The following is a 27,401-nucleotide window of genomic DNA, read 5'->3' as shown; positions in this document are numbered from 1 at the left end:
ATGACCCCGCGCAACCAGAGGAACATGCAGAAGCGGAAGAAGCCGCATGGATGGAGATACACAGCCGCAGTAGGCGGCGAAAACTAGCCAAGGAATGCCAACTAGCTAGTACTTCAGCGCCACCGCCTCAGGCAACAATGCCTTCAACTAACCAGAGAAATATACCGAAGCTGCCACCTCTTCCGAGAAATGACTTCAAGGTGATCATCCGACCTCGAGAGTCCTTAGACCTCAATTATTGGAACACCGGACAAGTGGGTCCAAGCCTTCGCAGCACACTGGAAGCAGACACATCGAATTCGTTTGCCAAAACCGTCCTACGACCCAATAAACTGCGCATCGGTTCGAAGCAAAACATCCTAATTTACAGCACTCCGGATTTGAACCTGGCGAACAAGCTGATCAAACTCCAAACATTCTCTCTCGGAGCAATCGACTACGCAGTCACGGCATACACAGCATCCCCGGACGAACCAGTCAAAGAGATAGTGCATGGAATTCCCCCGATAACAACACCAGGAAACAACACCAGACGACATTTTGGACAACCTGGAAGCTCCAGGGCATGAAATTATTTATGCCCGGATTGGTGGACAGATATATACAGCAGTAAGCACTTTCGCCAGAAAACGACTCCCCTTTTTCGTGTATTACATGAACGGCGATTTGAACCTGGCGAACAAGCTGATCAAACTCCAAACATTCTCTCTCGGAGCAATCAACTACGCAGTCACGGCATACACAGCATCCCCGGACGAACCAGTCAAAGGGATAGTGCATGGAATTCCCCCGATAACAACATCAGGAAACAACACCAGACGACATTTTGGACAACCTGGAAGCTCCAGGGCATGAAATTATTTATGCCCGGATTGGTGGACAGATATATCCAGCAGTAATCACTTTCGCCAGAAAACGACTCCCCTTTTTCGTGTATTACATGAACGGCGAAATGCGATGCACTGCCTACCGCCCAACAAGAAACGTCTGCCGAATTTGCCTCCAAGAGGGATATCGAGCCGATGTGTGCCCTCCCCCAACACTGCACTATGTCAGACATTTGGAACAGCCATGTGCGCCCAAATGTGTGCTGTGCCAGGGAAAACACCCAACGGCAGCGCGCGAGGTCTCACAGAGACTGAAGCGTCCATACCTACCGCGGGCTACCACCGGACTACCACCTGCATCTGGCCTAATGAGCCGCAGAGACTTCCCGCCCTTCCGGACAGAAGACCCCGGACACCGGTTCCAACCGCCAGGACACCAAGTCCTCTCCCAGTCTGGTCACCGAGCCAAGAGGGGGCAATCCAAGGAGAGCGTCAGGGCCAGCAGCCAGAGTCAGCCTGACCCCGGAGCACCACAGGTGAGCTGGGGAGCGCAGCTTTTTCACAGTGCCACTGCTCAATCCCTCCCCACCTCTACACCTGCAACAGAAAACCTTTCAAAACCGTCATCCGCGCGGAGAGCAATTCATCGCCCAATTGCGGAAAGCTAATGAGATAAATGCCAAATTTATGGCGCAAATTCGGCAATTTCAAGAATCCGACAGACAGAGACAAGACGAAATCCGTCAACTACGAGCCGCATTAGCAGCAGTGGCCCCAAGGTCGCCGCTTCTATCGGCTTAACGGCCTATAGAACCAGTTCAAGCTACACACCCACCACAAGCGTCTCCACAAGCTGCATCCAGAAATGAATCACTCGAAATGGAGAACCCGTCAGAACCAGAACAGTCGAAGCTCGACATGAATATGAACGTCATTCAGGATACGCAGCGCCCTATGCAGGACTTATATAAGGCAACGCAGGATAACATGCTCTCCATATCGAATTTACGTGAAGACATACAGCCTATCCTGGATAGACAGGCTGCGCCGAAGAAATTAAAAAATCGAACAACGGAAGCGTCGCCTTCAGACGTGAACACCAATCTACAAACTCTGCCACAGGGGTAGTTCTCGCATGGGAAAAAAAGCTCTCCTGCAGGTCTGGCAGTGAAACTGTCGGGGATACAAGAAGAAAAAGGACGTTCTACAGCAATTTATATCAAACCTAGAAGAACCACCGGATGTAATAGCTCTGCAAGAAATACGAGTTAAACACTCTCAAACCGAATACATCACATACACAACCGATCAAGAAAGCAAGACAGCCACGTTGGTCAGACGTAATCACGCAGTCATACAGTACGCAATAGATGGAGCCAACGTTAATCATGTTATAGTGAAAATATTGCCACCAAACCGCTACGATTTAAGCACATTTGTTTTGAATGTATACAGCCCTCCTTGCCGCAGAAAACATTTCATCGATTACCTTTTCGCCAAAACACTTAAAATACCTGGGCGAAACCGGCTAATCATTGTGGGCGACTTTTACGCTGCTCATCCTGCGTGGGGATACCATGTCTCCACAATCGAGGGCGCCCGCCTATGGGAGAAAATACAAAAACACGGACCTAAAATGCTCACAGACCCAGAGCACCCCACAAGGGTAGGAAATAGCGTGTCTAGAGACACTTGTCCTTATTTAACTATAATTAGAAACACAGAATACGCCGAATGGAAGAATACCGAAAAAACACTGGGAAGTGATCATTATATTGTTGCTACCCAGTTTCCCGTCTCACATACCAAGAAGAAAATAGGGGCTACCAATAATAAAGATTGGCACTCCTTCCGTACCGCCAGAAATGGCATCATATCGGAAATATAATCTATACAAGATTGGATTGCCCAGACACACGCCGACGTAAAAACGTGCACCACAGAAGTTGCTCTATCTACAGATGCACCTACGGCAGACTCCCACCTCCTACATCTGTGGGATGCAAGAAGATGTCTGAGAAAAAAATAGAAGCGGCAGAGGCACAACAGAGAGCTTAAACTCAGGATAGCCAAAATCACCGAGAAGGCTGCAAATTATGCCGCTGAGTTAACCTGATTTAATAGGCAGCAGCAGCTACTCAATGGCCTGCAAGTCACATTGAGCACGGCGAAAACATGGTCACTGCTCCGCCAACTGCTGGATCCGACCAGGAGCAATTCGCGCGTCAGCAAACCATTCAGCGCATCGTGCATCAACACCCGGGTACTGATGATGAAATCCTAGGTTCGCTTACTAAGATATATATAGGTTCCAACATTGAAAATGCAACACACCCTGAATACACAGGGGAACCGAACGAATTAGTAGACCGCCCTATAACGCTGGCTGAAGTCAATCAAGGACTTGCCGCTCTCACTCGCAACACAGCTCCGGGCTTAGATCAGATTACAAACCAACTCCTAAGAAATCTGGACAACTCTTCCGTTCAAGCCCTAACGAAATTTTACAACAAACACTGGGAACCCGGCACCCTAACAGAGGATTGGAACCACGCCCACATAGTACTCATCCCGAAGCCGATTAAACCTCCGACCCTAGAAAACTTGAGACCAATATCACTCACGTCGTGCCTCGGGAAACTCCGCGAGCGCATAATTCTGTACCGTCTACGGACATATATAGAAGATCGCGAACTTCTTCCTCAAACAATGTTCGGGTTCCTACCGAAACTATCAACCCAAGACATTCTGCTACAACTAAAGGAGGACATCATCCAGCAGGCCTCTCCACAGGGCGTCAGGGCAATTTTGGCGTGAGATCTGAAAGGAGCCTTTGACAATGTAGCCCATCATACTATCCTCGAAAATCTAATGGAAATAAACTGTGCCGTACGAACGTACAACTTCATCCGATCCTTTCTGACGAACCGAACGGTCACAATATTAATCGGAGATCTCCGCACAGACACCATAAGAACCCCGAAGAAAGGCACGTCACAAGGTGCCATACTCTCTCCATCCCTATTTAATATAGACATGATGAAGCTCCCTTCAAAACTGCACGAGATTCAAGGCATCCATCATGATATTTATGCCGATGATATAACGATTTAGACCAACACGGGATCGGATGGCGAGATAGAATAAAAATTGCAAAGCGCCGTACATACAGTGCGGCAATACGCACACTCGAGTGGGCTCCAATGCGCGCTGGAGAAATCGGAATTACTTCTAGTTAAACGCCGGTGACGAGGGTTTGCATATGAGCAACCCCAGATCAGACTGAGTTTGGACGGGCAAGAGATTCCCGTTGTCGATCGAGCACGCATCCTTGGCTTGCATATACAGCAAATAGGTGAGAGCGGATACACAGTTCAACGAATCACACAATCAGCAGCCGGAATAATTCGAATCATTGGCAGAATTACCAACAGGCATCACGGGCTCAAAGAATCAGACGTGACGAGACTTATGCAAGCCCTAATTATCAGCCTGATCGTGTACGCAGCTCCATATCTCCAGCTCCAGAATTACGAAAAGGAAAAGATTGATACCATCCTCCGCAAGGCTTACAAACAAACACTCGGTCTACCACCCACCACAGCAACTAGCAAGCTCCTCTCCTTAGACGTCTTTAACACAGTGGAGGAGCATATCGAAGCACACCTTATAAGCCAGCGGGAACGTCTCAGGCTCACTCCTACCGGAATACATGTACTCCGGCGTCTGGGATATTCAACAAACGCTGGAGGGCACACCGCGAAGACGGAGAGTTTACGCCTCGAGTTCAGAGATAAACTCAACGTGGCACCAATACCTCGGAACATGCACCCCGAGCATAATACAGGGAGAAGATCGGCGAGAGCGAAATATTTTCAGTCTAGATTCGGCAGTCACCGATATTCGAGGTTCACGGACGCAGCCAAATATCCGCATCGGTCAGCGATGGCAATTTCGGTCATCGACCCAGACCTGCAGGAGATATCTTCGGCCTCCGTCAACACAAGCAGCTCAACAGAGGCACAAGAGGCAGCTATAGCCATCGCCATAGCAGCCAGCGCGTCAAACCAAAAACACGTACGCGTCATCACCGACTCTCAGGCCGCCTGCCGGAGCTATGCAAGGGGCAGGGTCTCTTGTATAGCACACCGCATTCTCGCCAGCAAGGCACCAGAACACCTCCCAAGTGTTACAATAGTATGGACTCCTGTACACGACTCTCTTTGTGGCAATCAGCGAGCTAACGCTGTCGCCCGAGCCCATGCTTCCCGGGCACCACTGGAGAATTATTACCCGGAGCCCATAATGCTGCAATACAACACAATCCTACAGCACCAGCGACTCACACGACAACCTTTCCCCCTCCGCACAAATCCTTAACAAGAGAACAAGCGACATTCTGGCGTCAACTGCAAACAAACACCTTCCCGCACCTAGGCAGTCTCCATGCCATGTATCCTACAATTCACCCTTCAAACAAATGCCCTTCTTGCACAACGCACTATGCCTCCCTGTACCACGTTACGTGGGACTGCCCCGCCATTACAAACATCCCCCGAATACCCAACCCAACTCTTGAGCAGTGGAAAGCTGCGTTGCTCAGCTCGCACCCGGAAGATCAGCGAAAGCTGGTACGATGGGCCACGAGTGCAGCTAGAGCTACAGGGGCCCTGGAATAGGGGCACCTCCCCTCCTCGAGCAAACGACACCCTTACCTAACCAGCGTAAAATAAAGTTATTCCTCCTTCGTCTCCTCAAGCTATTGAATAGGTGTGGCTGACTAACAATTGCTAACGACAGGGAAACCGTGGCAATAAAAAAATGATCTTTTGTTGTCCTTTCACCGCAAGCATCACAAAGAGCGCATAGGATGAGATCAGCGCGATGCAATAAAAAGCTTTGCCGAAGTAATTGAAATGTCATGCTAGTATTGTAACTTCTACCTCGGGGGAGTCACAAAACTGCAATTCCGAAGTGTGACCTAGATATTGTCACGAAAACAAGGACGAAGCAGTTGTCTTGAATGAGAAATACGTTTATTGGAGCGAACTTGTGCTCCCCTAACAACTCAAAATAATACAGAGGCGGCGAAGCAGCGGTCAACAAAGTGACTTGCACAGGCGAGTGGCGTCAGATCGAATGCCCCGGCGTCCGCACTGCAGGCTTTTTATCTTTCGGCGCGCGTGGTTCTCGAAACGTCGATTCGCATCGAGAACATAGTAGATCCAAGAAGATTATTCTGGGCTGTTCACGTTAGATCGGAATGCTCTCCCTATCACAACAGATAACACATGCGGCACAGAAAGAAAGAATGAAACACGCGCTTCCCTTTGCGCAGAGATAACGCAGACCGGCGCAGCCGGGCGGTAAAAGCAAAACACAAATAAACAAACCCTATGTATGGTTCGCGGCATTACCCCCCCTCTAAGAGTGCATCGACCCGATGCTAACATAAGCGACAGTCCGAACAAATGAAAATAAAAGTTCGTCATCGTCCGTAGAAATGTTTTAGGAGAACCACGTGGACGACTTCAGGCCGCCTGCGTTGTCGTGATGTGCCGGAGTCACCATCAGGGATCACTTCGTAGGTAAGTTGGCCAACACGTCGTAGAATCTGGTAGGGTCCAAAATAGCGTCGCAGGAGCTTCTCACTGAGTCCGCGTCGTTGGATGGGAGTCCAAACCCACACACGATCCCCTGGTTGGTACTCGGCGTCTCGGCGTCGGAGGTTGTAGCGGCGCGCATCCACCAGCTGCTGGTCCGTTATACGAACTCGAGCAAGCTGGCGGGCCTCCTCCGCACGTTGAAGATATCCGTGGACGTCGGCGTTGAGGTCGTCGTCTTCTACGTGCGGAAGCATGGCGTCGAGCATCGTAGTCGGCCTTCTACCATAGACAAGCTCGAACGGCGTCAGCTGCGTCGTCTCCTGGATAGCCGTGTTGTACGCAAACGTGACATACGGGAGCACTTCGTCCCAAGTCTTGTGTTCATCGTCAACGTACATTGACAGCATATCTGCGATTGTCTTATTCAGACGTTCTGTTAGTCCGTTCGTTTGGGGGTGGTACGCCGTCGTTCTTCGGTGATCCGTGCTGCTGTAGCGTAATACTCCTTGCATCAGCTCCGCAGTAAATGCCGTTCCGCGGTCGGTGATTAGGACTTCCGGGGCTCCATGTCGCAGCACAACTTGGCTTATAAAGAACTTTGCCACTTCTTGTGCAGTCCCTCTCGGAAGAGCGGCGGTCTCTGCGTAGCGCGTCATGTAGTCTGTCGCTACGACAATCCACTTGTTCTGTGATCGTGACGTAGGGAACGGGCCTAAAAGATCCATTCCAAACTGTTGAAATGGTCTCGATGGGACGGCGATCGGTTGCAGAAGTCCGGCGGGTCTTGTCGGCGGCGTTTTTCGTCGCTGGCAGTCACGGCAGCTCTGGACGTAGTGGCTGACGTCAGAGGTAAGGCCGGGCCAGTAGTACCTCGCCTTGATTTTTCCAATAGTGTGGGCTGTGCCGAGATGTCCGGAAGACGGGTCGTCGTGGCACGCTTCCAAAATTTCGTCACGAAGGTCCGCGGGGATGACGAGAAGGTAATTCGCTCTTGTTCCGGGGCTGAAATTCTTCTTCACGAGGACGGAGTTTCTCAGGCTGAATGCTGGTAAGCTGCGTTTGAAGGTCCTAGGAACGGCAACGTTGCATCCCTCGAGGTACTCGATTATGACGCGTAAGTCGGGGTCGGCACGCTGCTGGGCGGCTAGGTCGCTCTCCGTCACGATCCCGAAGAACCCGCTGTCTTCATCAGAGTCTTGTGGTGGTGGGTCGACGGGGGCGCGGGACAGGCAGTCGGCGTCGGAGTGTTTCCTGCCGGATTTATAAACGACTGTAACGTCGAACTCCTGCTGGCGCAAGCTCCACCGCCCAAGACGGCCAGAGGGGTCCTTCAAATTGGCGAGCCAACACAGCGCATGGTGGTCTGTTACAACCTTGAATGGCCTTCCATACACCTATGGGCGAAATTTTGAAATCGCCCATATAATAGCCAGGCACTCTTTCTCAGAGGCAGAATAGTTTTTCTCCTCCTTCGACAAACCACGGCTGGCATAGGCGATTACACTTTCGCAGCCGCTTTGCTTTTGGACAAGGACGGCACCCAAGCCTATATCACTGGCGTCCGTGTGCATTTCCGTTTCGGCATTTTCGTCGAAATGAGCGAGCATGGGCGGGCTTTGCAGGCGTTTTTGCAGCTCGCAGAATGCTTTTTCTTGGTCGTTTTGCCAGCTGAAAGGGGTGCTGTCTTTCGTCAAGCGCGTGAGTGGCTCTGCAATGCGTGCGAAGTTTGCGATGAAGCGCCGGTAGTATGCGCACAGCCCGAGAAATCTTCGCACGCCCTTCTTGTCTTTCGGCCTAGGGAAGTTCGTGATAGCTGAAGTTTTTGCCGGGTCAGGTAGGACTCCCGCGGTGTTGATGACGTGGCCCAAGAACTTGAGTTCATCGTATGCGAAACGGCACTTTTCAGGCTCCAGCGTCAACCCCGACGTACGAATGGCCTCGAGTACAGACTCCAACCTTGCAAGGTGTTCGTCGAAAGTCCGGGCGAATACCACTACGTCGTCGAGGTATACGAGGCAGGTGTGCCACCTAAGGCGAGCTAGCACAGTGTCCATGACTCTTTGAAACGTCGCTGGTGCTGTGCACAGCCCGAACGGCATCACCTTGAACTCGTATAGGCCGTCTGGGGTTATAAATGCAGTCTTCTCTCGGTCTCTCTCGTCCACTTGAATTTGCCAGTAGCCGGTCTTCAGGTCCATCGATGAGAAGCACTTCGCGTGGCAGAGGTGGTCGAGGGCGTCGTCGATTCGGGGGAGGGGGTACACGTCCTTTTTCGTGATTTTGTTCAGTCGCCGGTAGTCAACACAAAACCTTAATGTGCCGTCTTTTTTCTTTACGAGTACGACGGGCGCAGACCAGGGGCTTTTCGATGGCTGTATAATGTCGTCGCTGAGCATGTCGTCGACTTGAGTCCGGATGGCTTCCGGTTAGTGTGAAGAGACGCGGTACGGTGACTGTCGGGTAGGTCGGGCTCTATCTTCGGTTATTATTCGGTGCTTCGCTAGAGGGGTCTGACGTAGTTTTGCGCTCGACGAAAAACATTCGCTATAGCGACGCAGCAAAGCCAATAATTTGTTCCGTTGTTCTTGCGGTAGCGCCGGATTCACATCGAAGGGCTGCGGGAGCTTGAAGGTTTCTACGGGGGTGCGTTCAAAGTCGGCGACCGCGATCACGTCACTTGCTTCCTGCGTTTCTTCGAGGAATGCAATTGCCGCGCCCTTGTTTAAATGCTAGTACTCCTCGGTGAAATTAGTAACCAAAATGTGGGATTGGTGTTCCTTGAAGCGCGAAATGCCTCTTGCGACAGACACACCGCGGTCGAGAAGCAACCTTTGGTCACTCTCCACGATAGCGTCAACGTCAGGAGCAGCACCTTCACAGTAAACGGTGATCATCAAACTTCCGCGGGGTGGCAGGGTGACATGATCATCGGCTATCCTTACAGCTCCACGGTGTTCGGGGTTCGGTTCCGGCGTCATGGAGTGATCGGAGGAAAAAGTTATCGACTTGGTCTGCAGATCAATTATTGCGCCGTTGTCGGTCAAAAAGTCCATTCCGAGAATTACGTCGCGGGAGCAGTTAGGCAAGATGACGAACGCGGCAGGGTACGTCGTGCCGTCTATGGTGACGCGCGATGTGCACGTTCCACTTGGCGTCACGAGGTGGCCTCCTGCTGTGCGTATATGCGGACCGTCCCATCTGGTCATAACTTTCTTCAGTTTAGACGCAAATGGTCCCCTCATTACCGAATAGTCAGCTCCCGTGTCTACGAGGGCGACTACGTCAAAGCCGTCGATGGACACCTTGACGTCAGATGCAGTCTTCCTCGAGTTCCGGGTTCGTCGGGGCGTCGTATCTCTGCTTGTACGTGTTGACGGTCGGGCATGTGCATCGTCGTTGTCGTCGTCTTCTCAACGGACGTCTCGGTCAGGTCGGGTAAGCGTCGCACCGTGTGGCGGTCGTCGTGTTCAGGAGTCTCGTCAGGGCTGGGTCGGGTCGTCGGGATGAGGGCATGTCGTGAATCACTGTCTTCAGTGCGTCCTTGCGTCGTTGGAGGGTTTCCAGTATTTTGCCGAAGAGCAACTTCACCTCCAGAAGTTGCTGCTTTTAGTTTCCCCCGCGTGGGCTGGGGAACCTTCCACGTGCGAAATCAGCATTGCTACGGTGGTTAGGCGACTGGTATGGGTAGGGCGATGGCGATCGGTGTGAGCGGGCTGGTCCTCGGTTGGTGTTTGACAGGTATTCGTTGATCTCAGTAGGGCGCTGGCCGGGTCGGGGGCGTGGGGCGTCGACGGAGAAACCACGCAGTCCTAGTTTCCTGTACGGGCAGCGACGATAGATGTGATCGGCCTCCCCGCAAGAGTAGCACAGCGGACGATGATCTGGCGTTAGCCAAACGTCAGTCTTTCTCGGCGTCTGGGTTTGGGCTGTGTACGGCGGTACGGTCGACGGCGGCGAGAGTGGGGACGGCGGCGAGAGTGGACGGCGGTACGGTGGAGCTTCTTGTAGACGGGTTGGAGCATGGCGGGGTCGACGAACAGCCGCAGAATAGGTCATCGCCTGTGGCTCGCGGGGTGCCTCGGGTGGCATAGAAGTGCCCAAAGCGTGTTGAACCTCTCCGCGGATGACGTCAGTCAGGGAAGCCACTTGAGGTTGCGGCGTCGTCGGAAAAAGCTTCCGAAGCTCCTCCCTAACCACTGCTCGGATGGTCTCACGCAGTGTGTCGGAGCTTGTAGCCCCGGCACCGATCGTCTCGGAAACCATCACGTTGACCGGGCGATCGTACTGCCTCGTTCGAGCTTCCAGCGTCTTCTCCATCGCGGCCGCCTCAGACGCGAATTCGGCCACCGTCTTGGGAGGATTGCGGACAAGGCAAGCAAAAAGCTCCTGCTTTACCCCTCGCATGAGAAACCTTAGTTTCTTTTCTTCTGTCATCTCCGGATCCGCACGTCGAAACAACCTCTTCATCTCCTCAACAAAGATCACTACCCCTTCGTTGGGGTGCTGCGTTCGAGTTTCGAGTAAAAGTGCTGCGCGTTCTTTCCTGACCACGGTAGTGAAGGTCTTAGTGAACTCGCTTTTGAACTGAGCCCAGTTTGTCAAGGAGCTCTCGTGGTTCTCGAACCAAGTGCGAGCCGAATCTTCCAAGTAAAAGAAAACGTGCCGGAACGTTTCTGCGTCGTCCCACCTGTTGAATTTCCGGACGCGCTCCAGTTTTTCCAACCATTCTTCTGGGTCTTTTGCGGGGGCTCCTCGGAATGATGGCGGGTCCCGTGGCTGCTGCAGAACGACAGGAGGATTGGCTTGGTTGAGCATGGTGCTGGTTGCGACGTCTTTCTTCTTCGTCTTCTCCGGTAGTAGACCGAACTCGGGTGGCAAATCTTGCACGCGGAGGCTGGCTCTTGTTGGACTGACTTGGCGGCTTCCAGAGGTTGTAGTGGGCATGAAGGGTGCGTACCCAGCACCTCCACCAGATGTCACGAAGACAAGGACTAAGCAGTTGTCTTGAATGAGAAATACGTTTATTGGAGCGAACTTGTGCTCCCCTAAAAACTCAAAAGAATACAGAGGCGGCGAAGCAGCGGTCAACAAAGTGACTTGCACAGGCGAGTGTCGTCGGATCGAATGCCCCGGCGTCCGCACTGCAGGCTTTTTATCTTTCGGCGCGCGTGGTTCTCGAAACGTCGATTCGCATCGAGAACATAGTAGATCCAAGAAGATTATTCTGGGCTGTTCACGTTAGATCGGAATGCTCTCCCCATCACAACAGATAACACATGCGGCACAGAAAGAAAGAATGGAACACGCGCTTCCCTTGGCGCAGAGATAACGCAGCCCGGCACAGCCGTGCGGTAAAAGCAAAACACAAATAAACAAACCCTATGTATGGTTTGCGGCATTATGCATGGTCTTCTATGAATATAATAGCACTTTGTTGTGTTCTCCATATGCAATGGTATTTGCAAATCCTTTCCCACGCCTGCAGAGACGGAGATGGGCGGAGGTTCAATACAGGATAATTCAAATATATGCTGCCATGGATGATCTGGCCAAAGATGATTTGATGGTGCGGCTGGTGAAATCAGCCGCTTCATTTTGTCGCGAGTCCCAGTGACCTGGATTCCATATGAGGCACATGTGTAAATAGAGAGCCAGAAAAGAAACGTGCGAAAGAGTAACAAATCTTTTGAAGATGTTATGATGTGCGACCGACAGAAAGGCTCCAACAACAACATTTAAAAATTGGCGAGGTGAGATTTGTAAGGGAAGAACTATTGCAAGAAACCATCGCTTCACATGTTAGTATATAGCCATGTAAGCCATAACAAAGTCAGCAATTAGGTTGTGGGCTCAGAGTTTTGTCGCCCGTACCTGGAGCAAGTTTCGACGCATCCGTTGCTACTACCACATGAGAGGGCAAGATCTCTATATTGAATTATTCACCACAAATCCCGGACAACACACTCATTTCTATATTAGAATATTTAGCAATAGCTCTCGCTCTATGTAAAGTACCTTGTTAGGTATCAGACATCATGGTATTATCCGATTTGATGTCACTTATATCGGCATCAAGTTGCTCTTCCTACTATCAATTGTACAGCACATAATTGTTTTAAATGGACTCGGAGGTTTAATTCTTCGACATTACACAGGCATTCAGCCGCGCCGTATGCGAGGACTCCGGAATAATTTTGATCGCCTAAGGATCATGAGCATAGGCCTAAACCTCTAACACACGGGCATTTTTGCTTCACACCTCCATCAAAAACGCGGCCGCCGCTGCGAGAGTTTGAACCCGAGTCCTCGTGCTCAGCAGCACAACGCCGTAGCCACTGAGCCACCATGGAGGGCACATAATTGCTTATACAGCGAAGCTGTGTCGCAAATCTTAATTTCCCGTGTGCAAATAAAAATACGTGAGGGCGGGCCTCGCGATGACCGCTCGGCAGTTATCAAATACAATGAAATGCTTAGCGCTCATCTCAGGGAGGTTGGCCAAGATTGCCAAAAAAAAAACTCCAGCATTCGCCTCAACCGTGACAACACTTGCAAAGTGAATGTGACTGGTAGCGAAGCTTCCATAGAAGCCCACGAGCTCAGAAAATGAAGCCCTTGAGCTGCTCATCGGGATTAGCGCTGCCTTTGTGAGAAGGGAACACTTCCTGCGGAACAAAAAACAAATCAGATGTTATGCAAGATCTGGTCAAAACGTAACGTCACTTTGGTTGGATTAGCGTGAACATTTGACTGAAAAAAAGCTTTAGCAGGCCTCTGATTGCTGAGGGCTCATGCCATTGCCTTACCACGCAAGTCGGCGAGCGCTGGGCGAGTATGATTCAATTCAACACCAGCATAACTAGTGCAGACTTGTGACCAGATGAACATGCTTAAGCATACGGTCGTATGATTCGACAACGTGTTGCTAAAAAATCTTGTATTTCCTATGAATCTTTCTTCCGCATTCATTGCTCCCACCGTTGTATATAAGAAAGCAGTTGTTTACCTTAATTGCAGCAGGTAGCAAACAGGAAACCGGGCACCGCCTCCCGTCTCAAGAAATTTTTCTCTTCCTTGGGATACACAGCACAAAATGACACAAGACCACACTGTTCTGCTGCCCCCTTCTCTCCCCCCCCCCCTTCATACCAAAAGCGTCCGCCCCCGTTCCTCCGATACAAATTTCTGCCTACGCCACTTCTTGGTTGTTATTGCTCCGCACATACGCAGGTTTCGTGCGTGCGGTAAATTTAGATCAAGGTTACGTTATGTTCAGACTACCGAAGTAACAGCCATATTGTGCGATTTGAACGTAAAAAAACGGAGTTTCACACCGTTCGGTTGGGTGAGAGGTGATATCACGTCCTTATTAAGAGATATTACGACAGCTGCGACAATAGCCTGAACCCGGCTTATAAAAGCCTGCGCGGCGTGTGTGCTTCAGTTCTAAGAGAAGAAATAACGCACAGTCATGCCAAACTCGTGACATTCAATTTTTATTCTTGGATAAACACAAAACATGTTTGTTACACTATACAAACTCAAGTATGGAAATAATTACTAAATGCTCGTTTGCATTGCATGCACTATCATTTTCTTTACGCGCCCGAGAAACCGATAACTGGAAATATGGAAGGAACTCCAATTTGACGCAGAAAACTGAGCCGCAGGAAGGCCGATTCCCGAAAGTACAGCAAGCACATCACTCCAAACAGTAGCTGTCCGGGCGTCTTGTGAACTGGACATGTGTTTCTACAGAACTTCACACAGAATTCATGCCTGCAATTTTATGGTAACATTGTTTAGGCAACCGTCGCAAGGTACGTAAAAGGAGAAAAAATGCATCAATGAAAAAGAAAGCGATGGCCGTAATAAAGATACATAGGAGGAAAGATATGTCGCAGCAGCACCGCACAGAGCAACACCACACAGTAATGCAATGGAAAGATTGCATGCACGTGCAAGCGCGGGAAGCTACGATCACTACAAGCGTTGTTATGCAAGAGAGAAGGCCCTGCAAAAGACAATTATAACGAATCGTTTGAATCCGAGTGGCACAAAATTCTTGCGCCAATGGAATACGCTGATAAGTGCTTGAGTATTTGACACCACTTGCTCCGATCCAAAGTTGAGGTGAAATGAAACGGTAACTGTGACATAACATAAAGCTTTAGACCCTTTTTTAAAGCACCACGACGTCCCCTCACACAACCCTCCAGGAACCTATTACCAGTATTATATTTTTGACTTAAATTGTCACAATTACAGGGAAACGCTGCATTGAAACATCAGACGAACGGGAGTTGCTGTTGCAACCTTGTACAGCACATCGTTTCGGTGGGCACCGAGGAACGCGCTCTGCGCCAACCATTGGTAGCATCACCCCGTTGAACACCGTACACGTCGTACACACCTCGCAACTCCAGCCCAGCAAGCTTTAGGTTCACACCAAAAAAGTAAATAAAAACAAATCCAAATGGGCAAAACCAAAGCACGTAAGAATGCGTTTCCTCGCAGACGAATTTTACAGCAAAAGGACTGCATCACACAGCAATGGCACGTACCCTTCTTCAGAGGGCGCTGCAAAAAAGGTTTTTGAGAATGAATAACATTATTAATATTCTTTGTATACTGTGCCTAAATAAATGTGATTACGTAATAAATATTGTTCGTACAATATAAATATTGTTTTGTTAAAGAATAAAACTTGGTTTTTTAATTGTAGTGTTGGTTCCTTCCTCACCTAGTCACGCTTAAATGCCCATTCCCGTTACTCCCCGTTTGGATGTCGCTGGCAGTCGGTTCCGAGCCCCTTTTCGCCCGAACCTTCGCTACCACGTACATTTACCTTGACACTTTCTCGGAAGAATAGACTGCAGCGTTCGCCGTAATCGAAGCAACACGTGGTAACACTTATGTGCCCCTCCAAGGTGATGTACAGAGATTATCGCTACCAAAAAATGAAAGAAGCTCACACGTAAACATCAGTGATGGAATCAAGGTCGCTCCGGCAGCGAAGCAGCAAAGCGGCTCCAATCGTGGGCTTAAACCTTCGTTATGGTCATTAAGGTTGAGTACATCTTCTCCACCTTCACCTCCTACGCGTTATTGTGAGCTTGCTTCATTTTTTATCCAAGGAACGGGAAGGGGATATATTTTGTTTGGGTCCTTGGCCATACGGACATCAGGGGGCAGCGAGTTAAAAGGCCATTTGGCTAATTTCGGTGTCACAGCTTCTGTTCGATTCGGCCTACATAATGGAGCGTTTTTTTCTCCTCCAAGATTGATGATTATGATGATAATAACTTTATTTTGCCCAAAACTGGGTGAAAAGAGGAAAAAAAAGGGGGAGCCTTCCGGAATTCCTCCCTCTCAGATGGCGACCGGCAGCCCTTCAAACGACATTGACATTTAGACGCTGCTGGTTCCGATGGCCTCCTATCCTTTGAAAAACATCAAGGTTTAAACTTCGGGTGTAATTTCCTTTTTGTGTTCGCAGAAATGCGAAGTGACATTCACCGACCTGCGCTGCAGGATTCCAAGGGTAGATTTCTATCTGTTTAGAAGAGGGCTTTCCCCTACGAAACAATGTGTGTGGTTCTCGCTAGCGGAAACCATCGATGTTTTTGGTTCTTGCCTGTCGCCACTTCTCGGCGGCCAGACAACTGTTTTTGGAGGACCCCATTGGGCATTTGGGGTTGATTCTATCGGCTCCGTTCTCTGTTGGTGAAACAAGTTTTTGGTTTTCAAAGAAGAATATGCATAATTGTATTCACACATTCCTTTCTACTACCGGTCGCTTGGATTGCTGAAGGGTAATAATAATGTGTTTTAGGGGCTCAACTTTATTTTGCGGCCGCTTTCTTTCCAAAAATGCGTCAGTATTTTGAAGTGCCTACTTCTTTCCATGAGTAATTTAGCCCTGGTCAACCCCTCGTGGGCACGCGCCCAAACGTTCAGGGCATCATCGTCATCATCATCATCATCGTCGTCGTCATCGGTATTCCATGATTTCACTCGAACCGGACGCCTGGGAGCTGCTTTCCTTCCTTGGTCTGCCAAACGCTGACTGTTTTCCTTCCTTGCTCGGCAAACGGTAAATACCCCACCATCCAACTTCTCCCGTCTGGTTCATTGCTGCCCCGTGGTCTGCTTCATATTTTCTCGCAACGGTGCGTTTTACCGCCCACTGCTTTCTTTTGTACGGGCGGTGGGCAGATTTATTACTTTGAATGATTACCTACTGCGTCAAATGAGTTACAATTTACAGAATGCATTGTTGAATTCTCTGCTGAATTGTCACTGCCGAGCCATGTCAGAGAATGTAAAAAACAATGCGGCTGATTTGACTGTAGCAAGCCCACATATTGCTCAATCCCCACTCAGTTCGAAGTAACAAGGAAGGTAGAGGGTATTATCACGGCGACCATGCGAATTACCGTCAGAAATTTCTCACGGCTGCCGCCTCTCGTTGGCTAAGCATGCTACGCGGAGATTCTACGTGTACGTGATAGATATTCCCTACAAAGCTACGCTTTCTGTTGCCCTTGTAACGCTGTGGTATAGTAGTTGGTTTTAAGCGAGAAGGCTTGGGTATGAATCTGACAATGCGCTGATTTGTTTTGGGAGGGGGGGGGATATTTCGGTCACCGTGATTCTGTAATACTTTTTCTCTCGTTTTTACTATATCGCGAGAACGAGGCACATGACTTTTAGAATGGGTTAAAATACGTTTATTATAGGTAGTGTTCTCTGTCGTTTGGCTGGGTTAGACTTGCTTTGTTGCAGTTTGGTTGGATTTAAGTTGGCTATAAAGTGCTCGGTTAGTAACGCTAGGTTCGGTGAGTTTTTTATGTTAGGTTACGTTGGAACGTAATAATATTCAGAAAAGTTTAGGCCAGCCAGCTTTCGTGGAAACTGCGGTGAGAAATTCCCGGCTGCCTCTAAAATTAGGGCTGATATGAGATTAGAGGTAGCCAAATCAGCCAAAAAAAAAACTTGTTTTCTTATCTTCGAGGCACCAGGACGGTACATCTTTTTCCGTAAATGTGCAGACCATCTACAAGCTAAAAACGAAGCCGGTATTTGTGTTTTTCGGAGACGCATAAAGAATTGTGAATTTTTTTTCAATAACAAGCGAGACACCGGTTGCGTTGCACGACCACGCACTAATGCAAATGCAGCAGTAGCGACGAGAGGTAGTGGCAGTACACGTGATAATGACGATTATGCAATTACACGAGCGAGAAGCAGCGCTGTTCCTACAGCTGGAAGGTTAAGTATGTCGGGCCCGTTTGTCGTCTTCGTAATTTTACACTATTCATTCGGCGTGTACCTTGTCGTCGGTGGAAAGGCATTGCGTGGAGTTTAGAGGTCTTTTAAAATAATAGCGCCTTTTTGTAGACAGTAGCATAAGAAAAGGTGCAAAAATGTACGAAAATTTTATGGGTGACCTGGTAATTTAGCCTTCACATGGGCTGAGGGTGCGCTTTTGTGAGGGTCATAGGCAAATCACAATATTACCTCCTCCTGATAGGAAAAGTCGGATCTTGAGGCACCTGTTATTTGTTTGTTAACGCTTTTATTTATTTTGGTAGACGTAACGCCAAGAGCTTCCGGGGTATTGTAAGTGGTTCTTTTGGCAATTCTTACTGTGTTCTTATAATCATGACTTTGCTTGAGTGTAACATGCACTTTTCAATTTTTTAGGTTGCTGTAAATACAACCTCGGGGTAAAGAATTGCAAAAAAAATGCTTATCCCATTCTTGAGTTTTGTGTATTTCTACGTGTACTGGTATATATACCCATAAATGTTTATGCAGAGTGATTGAATTTCTCCGAGCCTTGTTTTTGTACTTAAGTCGGCTTTTGGGAGCGTGGCAAGACGAGGGCGTTAGAATAAATCTTCAGAGAGAACTTCGAAATAAAATCAATATTGTGAGAAAAGTATTTTGCGAACTGATACGCTATAACGCAGGACACCTTGTACACCTCATGTACATACTCATCATCATTCTACAAATATTAGAGTCTTCAATTCTCATCATCATTCGCTCTGGTTTCATGTGCTGCTTGCTGGAGAAAGCCGGAATAAACGCTGCCATGCCTTGTCCCTATTTGTCTATCTCAATATACCCTATTCATGCCATTGCTTAACATTAGGCCTGTGTTGCTCAAATTGAAAAAGGTATCACCTGCACATTACCGGGATTTTTTTAGGGAGTATAAATAAATCATATTGTGTTTTCTATAGATAGCGCGGCTGTACCCGGGCTGGTCCACATAACTTGACCTAAAATACCTACCGTTTCGTGGTTGCACCGACCTCCTATGTTTTATTCACGGGTTGAACGAAAATTGCAACAAATTGCTGGTGCTTCGCCCAGTGTCACCAGAACTGCATGAGTTTGGATGTGTTCGCTGGGGTTGTCCCGGAAGCGTTGCACAAATCGTAATTCAAAATAATTTTGAATATATGTTGTGCTTCGTCGCTTGGGCGCGCTTTGGCCACGATAGCGTAATGCCGTCAGCGTTTTTGTACTCACAGCGCTGTTCAGTTGTATTATGGACGGTATGTTTTAGCGGGACATGGCATTAACGAAACGCGTGATTCGCATTCGGGAAAAAATATTTTCTGGAAAATTTTCCGACCTGGCCAGCATGGTTGAGCTCGTAATTTTCGGCTACGTTTACTGGCTGCTAAATGAAGCTTCAAGAGTTTACTCTTATTCACTGTAACTAAACATTTCCATTGTCTGTGTATACAAGGGATCCTAGATGACGCTACTAATGGTAGTCAGGTGACACTTTTTCAGTTCAGTATGGATCTTGGTTCCCTGTGTCATTCGCGGTGCCCTGCTCACGGGCCAAAAATAACTGAATTACACATGACAGCCCTTTTTTTACATCCCCCTTGAGAGGCATAGCTTAAACTTTGCTCTTGAAAACAAAGTCTGGGCTAGCATCTGGTTCGCCACTAAATAAATGACACAGCAAATGAACAGACAGTTTTTTTATAGAAACTAGCCACTGTGCTGTCCCCATTGAGGTAGCAAAAAAGTTTTTAGTGGGTAATCATCACCAAATTACGATTGCAGAAATAGCAAAATATAATCCCAGATACACACTTTATCATCCATATTACGTACGCACACAATCCAATCCCAATCAGCAAGGAGTGAATGACGCGGCCCATAATAAGCGGCGAGATTATCCACTTTTACGTGATGCCTCAGAGCGTGCCCAAACGACAGTTCTTGGTGGAAACAGTTTGTCTGTGGTAAAAACTGTTTCAGACGTCGTAACGCTTTGGCGAATTAGAAATATGCACGTCTCAAGAAAAGTTCACTTCCCACCGTTCAAAAGTAGGCATGTCAAAGTTCAGTTTAGGCGTTGTGTTGCTGTTCTTTCTGCCAAATATTTGCCGTAGAACTTTTGCTTAAAGAGAAGACACGAATAAGCCAAGAACGTGGTGAGCTACATTCCCACGGACTATATTTGGGGCCACAGCGACTACAAAGTTAAAAGCGCATGACCTTTGCACAGCGCTTACATAGAAGAAGAATGTGCAGAAGAAGATACCAGAAATTTTAAGAATCGTCTACTAACGTATTGCATTCTTACGCCGCTTGTCTTGAGTGTGATTTTTTGACAGTCACATTTTCTGTTTCTTTTAAATACTCAGCCATCATTTATCTCAATTCACGCTATCATCACTATTACAAGTGGAACTTCCACGAAATCGTATTATTTTGGTAATGCCGCAATAATGTGGATTACAGTAGGCCATTTAGCGTAATGTCTTTTAATATTTGTTCCATTTCATTTTTTTTCAAAATTTATTAAGACCAATTGTCTCCATTTACATTATTATGACGATTAGAAGCAGAACTTTCCGTAAATGTGCATTATTTTCAAAATTCAGGACACTACACGGTTCGCCATTTTAGGTATTTTTTGTGTTTTCTTGATCAATGTTTGAAAATATCTTCGACAATTTATCTCCATTTATGCTATTGTGACAATTACAATTGAATCTCCCGCTATATCTGTGCTTTAGTAGAAATGAAAGGTGCTACACTGTCCTGGCTCTGGGGGTACTCGTCAAAGAATGCTACGCATGAATTTTAGGCGTCTCGCTATTCCAAAACACTGCCAGCATCAGTACAACTCAGCCCTAGTGGCAGGGAATATGAATCTTGTACACTAGAGACAGCGTCGACAGTCAAATCCCGTGACTGCGAACACCACAAACCAATTTCTCAAATTTACGAATCTTTTAGGAATCCCTACGCGATTGCCTCTTATTCAATGTAAAAATATTTCCGAATTACGGATCTCAATATAGCCCACATTTCAGAAAAACGCACGTAATTTCTTTTCCTGTTTTAATTGAGGAATATCAGTAGTACGAATTCGGCTATAAGTAACAGCGCCGGAACTATCGCGTGCAATAAAAACCGCCGTTTTTCTACGTATTCCCGGAGTGCAGTAGCTTTAATCAGCACCATATCGAGCGCGAACAGCTAGCGCCAACATAAAGATGTGGTTTCATGTGGAATGGCCTAGCAGACCTAGCCTAGTTTGTCTCTCTTCTCTCTCGTTGTGTTGGGTGTTGGTGGCCGGTTAGTTGTTATTCAGGCTAATCAGATGTGCGGGCAGGTATTTCTTTGTTGGGGATAGTTTTATGGCGTTGTTCTGGCGAGATCCATAGATGAGAACAGCTGGCGATAAAGCAAAGAACAAGTTTGTGCAGGCATCAACTTTAGTGACGATGACGACGCGAAAGATCACGACTGCGGTTCACCGAGCACAGTAGGAGATGAGACCGGGTCGAACATTTATCTTTTATTTCATATGAACAAATCCCGCACGTTCTTTGCTCGGTGCAATGGCATACCCGATAAGGTATTGTGGAAGACAGAATATGTAAACGCGTTCCCGATCGGTCGCGCGTGCTACACGCGCCATAAGAAAATTATTGATTTATGTCTGATGAAGCAGCTTTGACGTGAGCGCAACATGTTTATTTGGTAGTTTGCCTGTATGCACACGCTTCTATTGTGATGCTTTATTTTGAGCACTGGCTTATAAGCGCCAGTTTTTTATTTCAAGGGTATTTTGAAATAACGAACGGTTTTTCGAAGGTCCCGCGCGATTAGTTATGTCGAGATTTGACTATCACCGAACCGTCATTTTAGGCACAGGCATAGTCAGCGCGAGATTTACATGGAGCTAAACGAAATTTCGGAGGCACTTGTGCATTTGTTTTATAGTTTTTGCTTTGCCGCTTCGTGACACGACAGCCTCATGATGCGTCGTTTCTCCTACCTGGATTCGGTGCGAGAATTCTGCTCTCCTCAGAGCACCGCAGCTCCAAACGGCCGACAGAGTCGTAATTTGTGTCGTTCGTTTGAAAGAAATCTGGTGCTCTTGAACTCTTGAATACTTACTTAGACCTATCTGCGCTTAAACTGGTTCGTCGTATTAAATTATTGTACCCTGTTACAGTTCAGATAATAATTAGATTTCTCTCACCCGGGATCTCAATATTACAGTACTTTAGAAGGAATGTGGTGTAGCACTGCGGAAGGAAGTGTACGTGTCTCCTTTTTCTACAGAAGTGAGGCGTCTTATTTCTGGAAGCGGTCACGGGAATATAAAATGCTTAAAGCGTATGAACGAAACTAATGCAGTTGTGCTGAAAGGTTCATTTAACGCATTCAATATGTCATTCCTACCACGTGCCATCAAAGAATGGAACACGCTGCCAAACTCTTTGGTCCGTGAACACAATCCGGCCAAATTCAAAGAATATTTGTTATCTAACCTCAGCCTTCATTTTCATATAATCCCTACGAATTGCTTATGCTCCTTTTTTAGTTTATTAATATTTTGGTTGTAGTTAAATTCTCAAACTAAATTTGTTGTATACATTTTCTATATGAGCCATGTATCGAATCGTATTTTCCTTGTGCCACATATGTACTACGATGACTCTGGCCCCACCCCCTCATGTAATGCCCCTCTGGGGTCCTTAAGTGTTTAATAAATGATGATGATGAAACGTCTCGCAATTCTTAGGCCTGCAAAGGTGTGTGGGGCTTCGTCAACAAAGTTATTCACACGAGATATGAAAGAAGTGAATAAAACTGCAAGTGTGGAATGCGGATAGTTGAGTGGACGGGAAGAAGATAAATAATTTGTACATACATTATTTATATATTTCCGAAGTGATACACTTATTGATAACTTTCCGGATTCCTTGTACTTTTTGGTTTTGGTAGGATTGGCACTGGAATCGAATGGTCATTTTATTCGAGCGCGTTCTCCCGCCGATGTGTCGGTGCACCCGCGTAAATCATGGAGGGTGATCAATGCAGGGTGACCAAACCTAATTCGAAAGGTTTCTTCAAAATTATGCACTTGAATCTAGGTGAAGGCGAACTCTACAGTGAGGCTATGCGCGGAGGGGGACACCGATTGAAGTGGTAAATATTGATTGACGAAAATTAAAAAAAAATTATAGTTGCTGCAATAAGGAGACAGGTATGTTTTGAAAAGTTAAACGCAATTGTGTTTCTATGCAGTTTCATTTCGCAGAAATATTCTTGTGAAACCATGCGCCAAGATGTCGAACTACGAAGTTTAATTGATGTTGGCATGATTACGCATGCAAGACAGTGCGGTGTGGCGAAAGCTCCTCCCTTTTGTGACGTGCCTGCTCTGAACGGTGTTTAGTTTGACAACCGGGTGGAGGCATGGAAAAAAGTGATTACTGGCACCCTTTCAACCTTGGCCCACGTTATCGCAATCTCTAGTATGCGAAACCGCTGAACAAAAGGGAGGAGCTTTGCGCCGGTCGTCACTATCTAGCATGCGGAATCATGCGAACGGCAAATAAACTTCGCAGTTCAGTATCTCGCAGTGCGGATGCGATAGAAGAATTCGGACAAATTATACTACGTAGAAACACGATTGCGACTAATTTTTTCAATCGAAACATTCCTTCTTACTGCAGCCACTTAAAGGTAATTATTATATTTTAGTGAATTCAGCCACCGACATCAACAATTACCACTCCATTCTGTGTCCCCCTGGGCAAGTAACCTCACTACATAAGTGGTGTTCATGTAAACCTAAACGCCTAATTAAAAAAAATAATTCTGTCGACCTAATTTTGATCACCCCGTATAACGACAAGCATTGAAATTGCACAGATTCATTTTTTTGTGACTGCGCCAGTTGGCTTTGTTGTGCATTTTAAACATTAAGTGTATACAGCTGATCACGGTCTAACTTGGCGATGCTGCAGACTTGGCGATGCTGCAGTTCAGTACACTGCTCGTCGTTGCTCTGCTGACCGCCTTTCACCTCCCCACGATTAAAATTTCACCTTTAAAACACTTGAATATGACCCGTCCCTGGCTCTCTGAACTCGGAAATAAATCTGGTGGACTCTTTGGGTAAGTATTTTTTCTACAAGGGTTCACACTATATTCTACTACAACGAGCAAAGATATAACATTCAAGGCGACATAAATATAGCCATAAAACTGAAATGCATTCTTTCTGGAACAAGAGTGTCAAGCCATACAAAGAACCAGTGACGTGTCGTGCAGCTTTTATTATAGGCATTCAGGGTGTTCTTGCTTGATATACCAATGCGTTAGGCTAGACGCCTGGTAAAAAAATCTCAGAAATAAAGCATGCTGTCAGCTGGAGGACCGAAATTACCTGAAGTCCTGGGCGAAGGCAAATGTCCAGTACAGAAAATAAAGTAACGCTTTATTTACAATGTAGTTTTTTGAGAATATTTCTCCTTGCGCAACGGAGCTGCACTTTTGTTTGTAGATTGTTCCTGACTTCATTCGGAACCACGGTTGTAAGGACTAAGATTTACGACACAGAGTTGCAGTAAGACGATCTTAATCACGATCCCATGAGCAGACCGGTACAATACGAGCTTTAGTCCTTAGTCGATCAGACAGGCATACGGCAAACTTTTCTATATAATTAGCCATGTTGTAAGAAGAATACAAGGAAAAATTCCCAATGCACAAGCGACCTTCTTAACATAACGAGGATAATGCAAGCATGTGAGGATAGTCCCTCAACTCTTGACACTAAATAGAATGGAATGCTTTCAGATAATACCGTAACGCATGAGCATGCTGGTTGAAAATATACATTCAAAAGGAACACGAATACTCTTCAATCCAGCCCTTTGCCGCTTGCTTTACAGGAGCGGCAAACGTTGGACTGCTGAGGTGGCTCGTAGCCATTGACAGAAATAAAATAAAGGCATTAAGAGGTTCTCTCAGGGTATCAAATCTATCTACTAAACCCGTACTTACGGCACTTCCACGGCTATCTCTGCTTGAACGTTCCTAAGGTTCCGTGTGTCAATGGAATTGGCCTGTGCGTTCAGCGTTCCTATAGCTTTCAAGGAATAATGGAGATGCATTAGAGTAGCGTGTTCTTTTTTGCTTGGATAACTGAGCAATAAGCAAATGGCAGGTTTGGTGGCTATGTTGCCCTGCAATACATTTTCTATTTGAGACAAGCTGAAATCGCGGAGACGAAGGAAGCAGGCAGAAAAAAAATTTCGGCTAACGCGGCAGCTGACGTTTGAGTGTGGCCACAGAAAAACGCCACAGCTGAACGCTATGGATTTTCCTAGATTCATCAATTGAAGACGTTATTACTCTATTTCCTTAAAGGTCCCTAAAAAGCATTTTGAGCCGACTAAAGGAACCACCGCAGTTTTTTATTTGGGTGGTAAATTTTTCCTGTGCCATGTATAACTTTTGCACGAGTAGCTGCAAGCCCCCACTTTGCTTGCAAAACTTTTCACCCTATTCCCAACCTTTTCTGTGCGTTTTGTGCACCGCCATTTAAATCGATTGTACGTCATCGATTCTGCCATGTACGTCGCAAAGAAGATATTCCCTGCAAAAGGAAGCGTGTTCTGACCAGTGTCGGCGGGTTGTGGCCGTAGCTTTTGTTAATTATTTCTTCCTGTAGAACGGTTAAACGCTATTGTGTTAGCCCTATTTGCCTTCTTCACTGTATTACCACGCTTCTTCATAACACTCGGTAGCACTGTGGCGATACGACGAAAACACCAAGGTGACGCCGACTTCCGCGCTCGCCGAGCACGTTTTCACAGGACGCCGACAGTGAAATTAACACGTTGACCGATCGAAGGTCCGTGCAATAGACTAGCTTGCAAAACCAAAGACGCCAACAAAATCGACAGGCCAGCGGGTCGTCTAGAATCCATCGAGAAGCGAAAACTGTGCACCGAAAACATTTGTGCAGCAGTGAATGTGGCTGATTTTTGTTAGTTTCTAGAGTGTAATAAACTAAGTAAGGTATGTGACGCCCATAAAACTCAACAGAAGTGCAAATGAGATCCGTATTTTGGCTTGCGATTCTTTGAACGTGCGCTTCGCAACGTTGTTTCTCCGGAGCTGCAAATTGCATAATCGTTTGTGACCGGTGTGGTCGTATAAATTATAAAGTTTGTTATGTGGAAAAAACTAGCTACAGAAGGTAATTTAATTACGAAAGAATCAATACTAGAGAAAGAAACGAGCGTAAATGTAGAAATGGGCGCCAAGACTCAGAGAACTATGCTGCAGAAGCGTTATTCAAGTAAGGTTTACTTTACAAGACAGTAATTCCTTCGCACCGGTAGGATATATTGATATACCACACGGAGAGTGGCCCTGGTTTAAACGTTATTTTTAGTATATCTAGTATACAATTATTTCGATAAGATTGATGTATCTGATTATGTGAACATGCATGTTTTTTCAAAGCCTCTTTCTGGGCCCATTCAAATTTTTGCCCTGTAAGTCTGCCTCCATGATACCTGATTTTCGGAATCAAAATAACGTTTTTTTTTCTGTCACGGACAATAGATGGAAGCCGTTCTTCGAGCGCACCGACAAACTTGGACAGCCTGACAAACCACGGATTCTGTTCTGGACGACGATATCCGGCTGGTGGGGTTATTCTGGACTCAGCGAAAATGGAACTGCTGAACTGGCCTATTGGACGCAAAACCCTGAGTGCACACATCTCTGTTATATAGCAAATGACCGGCGTACAATGGCCGTAAGTGATGCCATCGTCTTCTACTACTCCGACCTGAACGCCTCTGACGTGCCTACTCGAAGAGCGCTGGGTCAGAAGTGGGTGTTCTGGTCACTGGAGCCGCCCACGAACTTTGAGATGGGGCCGCTTCTTTCCTGGAGGACCGCTATAAACTGGACCATGACATACAGGCTTGACTCGGATGTTTTGGATACGTACGGAAGCGTTAAACGAAAGGCAGCACCAGAGTCGTATTCCATTGACCACATCAAAAAGATATGGATGCAGAAAGAAATTACGGCGGTGTGGCCTGTCAGCCACTGCAATACATTCGGCCAGCGAGAGAACTTTGTCGAGGAGCTACGCAAGTATGTTCGGGTCGACGTTTATGGAGACTGTGGCAACTATACGTGTCAGCCCCGCGGCTCAAAATTTCATGAAGAATTTTCCCGAAAATATTTCTTTTATTTGTCTTTCGAAAACACTGTATGCAAAGACTACGTTACAGAAAAGTTCTACTTAACCATTCAATTTGACATAATACCGGTGACCTTTGGTGCTGCTGACTACAAATCTTTCGCCCCACCACTTTCCTACATTGACGCTCTTGCATTCAAGACCCCGAAGGACCTCGCCGACTATCTTAAGCATGTTAAACGAGACTTTCGTTTGTACAGAAAGTATTTTGCGTGGAAAGGACTTTATGACGTGAAGCACTGGGAGTACTATACCTACTGCAACCTTTGTGCTAAGCTTTATAGCACCAGCTTTAAGGAAGAATCGGTTTACCCAGACATTGTTCATTGGTGGAATAACACGTCTCAATGCCGTGCCTGGAACAACCATACCATGAAGCTGTCATGA

At 47.1% G+C, this 27,401-nt stretch overlaps 1 protein-coding gene across 1 annotated transcript; it reads left to right on the top strand.

The window, feature by feature from the left end:
- LOC144139918 (alpha-(1,3)-fucosyltransferase C-like) lies at positions 1–27,401 on the top strand. Its single transcript, XM_077672142.1, has 3 exons — positions 1–69; positions 1,230–1,363; positions 26,363–27,401. The coding sequence occupies exons 1-3, from the start codon at positions 1–3 to the stop codon at positions 27,399–27,401; spliced, it is 1,242 nt and encodes a 413-aa protein (XP_077528268.1).

The sequence above is a fragment of the Haemaphysalis longicornis genome, unplaced genomic scaffold (assembly GCF_048455015.1).
Source record: "Haemaphysalis longicornis isolate Haplotype H1 unplaced genomic scaffold, Haemaphysalis longicornis Haplotype H1 scaffold_5, whole genome shotgun sequence".
NCBI lineage: Eukaryota > Metazoa > Arthropoda > Arachnida > Ixodida > Ixodidae > Haemaphysalis > Haemaphysalis longicornis.
This window is presented reverse-complemented; position numbering and strand designations above follow the sequence as displayed.

Excerpts from the sequence above, each read along its gene's own strand:
- LOC144139918 (XM_077672142.1), top strand. The coding sequence starts at position 1 with ATGACCCCGCGCAACCAGAGGAACATGCAGAAGCGGAAGAAGCCGCAT. Across the intron at positions 70-1,229 it reads GATGGAGATACACAGCCGCA|AAGACCCCGGACACCGGTTC; the intron begins GTAGGCGGCGAA and ends CCTTCCGGACAG. Across the intron at positions 1,364-26,362 it reads CTGACCCCGGAGCACCACAG|ATGGAAGCCGTTCTTCGAGC; the intron begins GTGAGCTGGGGA and ends CACGGACAATAG.